Source organism: Penaeus vannamei, chromosome 41 (genome assembly GCF_042767895.1).
Source record: "Penaeus vannamei isolate JL-2024 chromosome 41, ASM4276789v1, whole genome shotgun sequence".
NCBI classification, from domain to species: Eukaryota; Metazoa; Arthropoda; class Malacostraca; order Decapoda; family Penaeidae; genus Penaeus; species Penaeus vannamei.
The window spans coordinates 7,616,199-7,623,698 of record NC_091589.1 but is presented as its reverse complement, the minus strand read 5'-3'; the positions used below and the strand labels follow the sequence as shown (position 1 = coordinate 7,623,698).

At 42.7% G+C, this 7,500-nt stretch overlaps 1 protein-coding gene across 1 annotated transcript in view; it reads right to left on the bottom strand.

The window, feature by feature from the left end:
- Positions 1-1,088: 1,088 nt before the first annotated feature.
- Positions 1,089-7,500, bottom strand: part of Galphas (G protein alpha s subunit) — a gene marked incomplete in the record, with an annotated part of 84,210 nt that continues 77,798 nt past the window's right edge. Inside the window, 2 exon segments of the mRNA XM_070117998.1 lie at positions 1,089-5,305; positions 5,576-5,774. Coding sequence (XP_069974099.1) covers positions 5,159-5,305; positions 5,576-5,774 — 346 coding nt within the window.

Here is a 7,500-nt window from a genome sequence, read left to right as displayed (position 1 = left end):
TTTCCTTCCTTCCTTTCCTTCCTTTCCTCCCTCCCTGTCGATGGGGTCACCGTTAATAGTAGTCGAGCACCGTGTTTTCAGTCTAGTATATTGGAGTGTGCTATTATAGGCTGTATAGAAATAGAGGTGGAGTTGGGGATTTAACTCCCACATATTAATTTTCCTGAATTTAAAAAGGTAGTTCTTTCATTAAAGCAAATTAAATACTACATATCTAGATTGCAACTTGTAACCCTTATATAGTGGTTATAATTTGTATATTTCATTAATTTGGGTTTCAATAAAATTGAAAACACTGGTTACCATTGACATTTTAGAAACTCTAATATAGGCAGCAGATTATTCCCCGAAAATATTACATATTTACGTCTATGACCTTTGATGACTAGCACATTTGTTTCTTTCAACTATTAAGAAAAAAATAGAAATACTACGGTTACTTCATATGAAAAACAAAGTATACATTTAGTATATAGGGTACACTTTGCCATCTTTTGTTCGTTGGTCGCTTCAACCCGATTGGCCCTTACAAACAAGATAGCTAAAGGCATGTATGACTTCTGTTTGGTACAGTTATTTGCTTTGATCATTAACCATTCTGGGAATCCACAAACATTGCCTTGGGAACAAAAAAAAAAAAATCGTTCTCTGGGGGATTCACCCTCCAAGCTATATCTTCTCCCTATATTTAGAATACACCACTAATGACCTTAGATGTTGACGCAGCAGAAATTTTTCAATGACATTCTTCTCATACTGTGATACAATCAGTGCATAACTAGCAGATAATAGTTTAAATGCTTTCAAAAGTTTGCATTGGACCTTCAACACCCTGAAGTCTTTTGATAAACTTAATGTACCAAGCTACCATAGACGTTCAAAAACTAGATGGAAAATATTTTTTTGACTTATTTTGGCAATAATAACAGCATTTGCCAAAATAGCTTGTTGAAACAGGTTTTATTCCAAATTATTATATTTCGGTGTTATTGGTCATTAATGTGCTGCTTAATGCAGATCTTGGAATCATCAGTTTTCTTAGGATACAGCAATCCTTAATTTGATAGGGAAAATGAAAACTCAAAGGCTTCTTGTAAATAAGACATTGTAAATTTATTCACAATTACACAATTTACAGTGACCATTACGCAGCATTTGAATAAATTCATCTGAAATATACTTCTGAAATATATATTTGACGTGCTAGGATAGTAATGTTAACCCAGGATCCGAGTAACCGCTTCCACGTGTTATGGTGGTGCGGGCGCGGTGGGCGTGCATGAGTGGGGGTGCAGGGGCGGGCTTACCTGCGGGGGCAGCTGGGGGTGAGTGGGCCACCAACACTGGGAGACGAGACAAGTTGGCAGCCCACGGGCAGCCCCCGGGGTGTGCGGAGCCCCTGCACCTCCAAAAGCGGCACCTCGACCCAAGGGGGACAGCCGACCATGGGGCCTGACGCATGCCAGGCCGCAGCCCCCGGGGAGGGGGTCGGAAAGGGAGGACGACTGGCCCCGCACCCACACCACTCCTGCAGCTGATCTTGTTGCTTCACTGTTAAACCAGAGGTATGCCTACACTTTAGCCATGATACAAAGCAATACACAGAGCTGGTATACATTAACTAAACACATTCAATTACATAAAATCAGGTATTCTAATTTTCTGTAACACTTTTTTAATAGGTTATAACTACACGGGGAGGATTGTGACGATAGAAGGATCAAGCTGGGGGGGCAAGTTCCGAGCAGAATTTCCCTCCCGCCTGAGTTGGCTACCAGTTTGGGCTTGGTCTCTACGGGTGGGACGTCGCAGGGGGTTATCAGCCAAGGAGGCCATTAACATTACCTGCTAACCAGAAAGGGCTTGGGGACTCGGGGAGGGGCTTCACGGCAGGGTTTCTCGGGGGCCGGGGAGGGACAGAGGGAGGGGGAGGGAGGGGTACCAGGAGGAGGGGCAGTCGGGAATAGAGTGGGCAGAGCTAGAAGGGGCAGCATGGCAGGGAGACAGCCATGGGATGCCAGCAGAGGCAACGTGGCATGGAGAGCAGGCCAGGAGAACGGGATCCCTAGGAAGGGGTGGAGCTCAAAGGGAGGAGGGGCAGGTGGAGGTGGTGGGAGGGGGGGATGCTCCCTGGAGACTATTTGGGACTGAAGCGCAGCTAAACCAATCTGGTGTTCTAGGCGCACTACACAAGCCTCTAACATAAAACACAAGCTGGTGTTTATGCCCTGGGGGCAGACTAAACAAGGGATTTGTACAGGCAAAGTAGAGGGACCACAGCGGTAGCCACCTAACTAAGGTGCGTGGTAAACGATGTTGACGTGGTTGTGGGTAACCCATCAGGCCTCAGAACCACAATCCAATATTACCACGGCTATCATGTTGCGGAATGGCTGGCGGTTCGGGAGGGGCCATGGGCTCCAGGGAGCACGGGGGGCCCTGGCTCCCTCCCCCCAGCCACCAACTAGACTGACCACAGTGACTCACGGCACCAACCCTGCGACAACACCACCACCCGGTGCCGTCCAACACCACCGCCCAAACTCACACAATTGGTGCGTCAAACTCACCGCTACACCTATGCTCTCAGCCTAGGGTACAATATTGGCACTTTTCAAGTAAACTTCTTTTTCCCACAAAGTTGTTCAGACATCCTCATCCTACACAGGAAAACATGAAAATAGACAAGGAAATTAAAGGATTAAAATAAGAAGATACATGAAAAAAAGAAAAAAAAAAAAACTTTCACTTGTCACCATTTGACAGATGTATATTACTCATTTTCATTTCCATAACTCCTACATTCAGCACAGCAAAGACAGCCTCCTTCGCTGCCATCCGCCAATGCACTGCTGGCCAATACAGCGTGCACATCGCGTGGAGGATTGAGAGCCCAAGCCACAGCCGCTGTTCCTGCCTGGATGCCTGAGTAAGGCAACCGAGGCACACAATGACCAGTTGAGCTCCCACTACTCACTGCAAGGGGGAGGGGGGGTTCATTCACGCCCTCCTGTATGCCAGCACCTCTCACCTTCCTGCCGCCCAACGCAATGCAGACCAAAATACAACATTGGTAATATGACTGAAGAAAAAAACATCCATTGGAGTAATAACAATGATAAAGAACAGACAAACCAAAAGACCAAATAAAACAAATAATCAGAAAGTTAGCGTGAAACGGCCGCTCCCTCCCAAGTTTGGTTGAGATCCGAGTGGCGTCACGGCAAGAACTGGAACCGAAGAAAATTGGATGTAAACATGCCTCTTGAGGGTCAGAAGAGAGAGGTGCCAGCAGTTGAAACACAAGTTTTTATTTTTATTATTTTTTTTTTCTTTTTTTAAAGACTACTCAGTAGTGAAATTTGTAAAGCTTGGGGGAGGGAGAAAAAAAATTTTTGGTTGCAAAAACTGATCCATAACTCAGTTGTTATAGCACAATTTGGTGGGTCTTTAAAAACACATTCACGTCTACACAAAGAATTATCACCAGTCTACTTGGTTGCACTTATTACTTAATAAATTAAAAAAGTACAAAATAAATTCCTTCTAATTGAGATTTCTTCCACAAAAGCAAAGAGTCACAAAAGCAGTTCTCTGGTGTGTTTGACAGATAAAATAAATAGAAACAGATAAAAACTCATAAAATTGCCATGCCTACGACAGACTGACAGGGCGAAGACTTTGAGCTCACTCCACGCCCTCCGACATAAATATAGGCTCACATACCACCAACATAATATATATATATATTATATTATATTATTATATTATATATATTTATAAAATTAGCAAAAAATATGGACACCAAAAGCATGAGACAGAACATTTTTTTTTTTTTTTTTTTTTTTTTTAAGGTTTTTTATTTTTTGTGAAACAAGACTTCTAAATCAAGAGAGATTTTTTTTTAATTTTGCACACAATCAATTGACAATACTCCTAACTTTGAAGAGTTGGGCAGTTGCTAAACTGGGAAAGGGGGAGGGGGAGGGGGAAGGGGGGAGTGGAGGGGAAAAGGGGCACATACAGTAGATCCAAGTGGGCTTTGGGGGTGGGGGTGGGGGTGGGGGTGGGGCAGAGCAGAAAGAGGTATAGTGGGAAGAGGGACGAAGAAAAAGGAATAGGGGACACAGAGAAAGAGAGGGGAAGAGGAGGAGGGACTGAAAGGGGGGCTAGGAGTCCAATGTGGCATTGTGGTGGAAACTAGATCATCTGTGGTGGGGGGAAAACAAATAATAAACGGCAAAGGTTGTCCGATGATTGGGGAGAAGGGAGGGGGTGGGGGAGAGGAAGGGGCAGGGAGCAAAGGTAGAACTGGGGCTGGAGGAGGGGGGAGGGGAGGTGGGTGAATATGCTTGACAAGGATACATCACGCGCTAAGTAGTCTACGTTTGGAACAATTCTGTTGTATGTCCATGTAAAAGTATCCCAGTTTCATCATCCAAGGTATCAATATCTATCACGGGGGGAAAAAAAGGGGAGAGTTCCGCTAATTGCTCAAAGGAGAGGCCGTAATGTTTCCGAGAGAAAAGTGGGGGGGAAGCGAGTGGGAGGAACTTGACCACGGAGTACTGTGAAGCAGTCAGTACTCCGTGGTTAAGAAGTTGAGAAAGATTTTGAGCTTGAATTTGCATCACAAGAGTGTCCTGTGGAGCAGTGGCTTGGGGCGGCCACTGCGCACATCCAGGAGAGATAGAGCAAGAGAAGATTTATTTCATCAATATGTAGAGATCTTCCATATTTGGGGGTGAAGGGAGTGGGCGAGGGAGGAGGAGGAGGACAAGGGGAAAAAGGAAAGGGGCAAGGGTGGGGGCAGGGGGCATGGGGAGGGGATACCATTGATCTATATCTACAATCACATTGTAGCGTTCATATCTTTTTTTATTTTATTTTTTGTAAGAAAACAAAACGAGGACCTAAACCAAAAACTGGGTTGAGGAAAGTTGATGTTGTGCCACGCTTGAGGCGCAGGAAAAGCTTTCATGGGCGGAGAGGGGGGGAGGAAGTCCTGAGGGAGCGAGAACCATCCTCTGAGGAGACTAGACGGGGAGGGTCACTCCGTCCTCCCGGATCCCCCGCCCCATTCCACCCAGCCTGCCTGCCTCGCTCGCTCGCACGGAGCTATACTGTTGCCGCCCGCAGTACCCACACCTACTGGCCATCACAAAAGTTCATATTGTCTGAGGTGCATCCTTTGTATTATGTCCCTGCAGTCATTGAACACTCGGCGGATGTTTTCCGTGTCCACGGCGCATGTGAAGTGAGGGTAGCAATAATGCTTTCCGTCACCACTTGCCGTGCTTATCCTCTGCAAATGGGTGAGGGGAGAGGTGTTTAAAATCAAGTTAAGGTTTTCTTTTTCTCTCTCTCTCTTTCTATATCTTAGAATTTTATATCATCTTCATTAGTAATTCAACAAATTACAGAAAAAGATAAAAAGAAGAAAACATTCAATGCATTACCTAAAGCAATTTCCAAACCATTATTCACAACAAAACTCAACTAGGCTCTCAATGCCATGTACATAGAACAAAAACAAAAATCACTCAAATGAACTGAACTAGAATGAACAACTCACTAGAAATTCATCCCTGATGAAGTACTTTGCGCGCACCACCTCTGGATCTTCTCCTGGTTCCACGGTAGCATCGAGTGGGGTCTGATACCGAGCAAAGTCAGGGAAAGAATCTTCTAACCTGCTCCTCCCAGCCCGGATCTTCTCAGCCAGGAGGTCTTGCTTGTTTAGAAACAGGATGATGCTGATTGTGCGTAGCCACCTGGGAGAAGGTCAAAGTATGAGACACCCTCCCTGGGAAGGACTTAGATATATCATGTATTTGTCTAAGTGTGCATGATCTACATGTAAGTCTTTTCAACAAGCTCTTATTATAATCTGTTGCATGGGCAACCTTTATGTCTGTCATGAGCATATGATAAAAACTATAAAGCATTTACTGGTCAATGCATGCAAATTATAATTATTATTATTATTATTATTATTATTATTATTATTATTATTATTCATTATCATTATTTTTTTTTTTACAGACACTCTTTGGAGAACAAAATCTTATTAGTTATATCATCAAAGGATCTGTTGATGTGATGCCACAATTTAACTGGGTCCAGCAGCATTGCTGGTAGAATTTGTTTTAAATAGTTTTCTGAGAGCATTTCTCATTAACACAGCGTAATAACATGCTGAAGTTAGCATGACTGGTTAGGTAAAATGATTCCAAAATAAACAGAAACACCATGTGCAGGCCATATTGAATGAGAGGTGGGATGTTCTAAGGTTTGTCAGTCCTCAGCCCTCACTTTTGCCATGACTTTACATCTTCAGTAATTCTTCCGTAAACCTAACATCATTTTACTCAATACAAATTGTGTTGTACTAATGCATTAGTTGCATTAAGAGTTATACAAATTGAAATATTGTGTTGTCACATCTCAAGCCATACACATTACCAGCTAATGAATATCACCGAAAAAGTCAAATTGAACATTAAATACATCAAACATACAGAAATATTCAACCAATGAAATCAGTAACTGAAACAGAGGAAAGATAAACAGTTTTTTACATAACCAGTGTTTTTCTTCTGAACTCTAATACCATTATCATTATCATTAACAACTTGCATTGTTATTGTTGTTATCATCATTATCATTACCATTAGTCTGATAAATATGACTGTTATATTTTCAAAATTAGAGAAATATATTACCACTGTCAAATACAATCAAATCATTATTCTAACAAAGAGATGAGAAAAGTGTGCACTGACCCCAAGAAACCTCTGTCCATGTTTTTAATATCAACTGTCTTTGAATTTAAAATCTATAATGAATAAAAATGGGAGAAAAATCGGTAGGAATGTAAACAAAAAATACACTGACTGCCTTACATACTGAATGTCTACAGGAAAAAAAAGAAAAAGAAAAAGAAAAACGGTATATAAAAAAAGGAAGGTATATAATACGTGTCAAGTTTTCTTGGTATGTTTCTGAGAAATCTCTAATAAATTAGTATAAGATCAAATGCAAATGCCCAATAATCCCCTTCTTCCTTAAGAAAACAACTGACATGAAAAATAAACAAAAAATACTAACAAAAATATTAAGAACAAATACGCTAAAATAAGAGACCAAACTACTGGTAAATAATGCATCTCCATAACAACAGGCACCACGCCCTTCCCTCCACATTCCCAATTTTCTCGTCTTCAGCTAAGCCCAAGCCAGTTACCCCCATCAACCCTACAAAAACCAAAACCCACAGGAGCATGCCCTACCTCCGAAGAGCTCAATCCACCAGAGAGAGAGAGGGAAGCCCTTGCCCAAGACCTTACAGAGACAGAACAACTCTTCCCAAGCCAGTCACACCCAGCCCCCAACACCCTACAATAACCAAGACCCAAGACCCACGCAACCACGAATAGCCAAGAGACATCCCTCCCCTACCATAATCAACCCAAGAGGACTCCCCACCCCCATGACCTT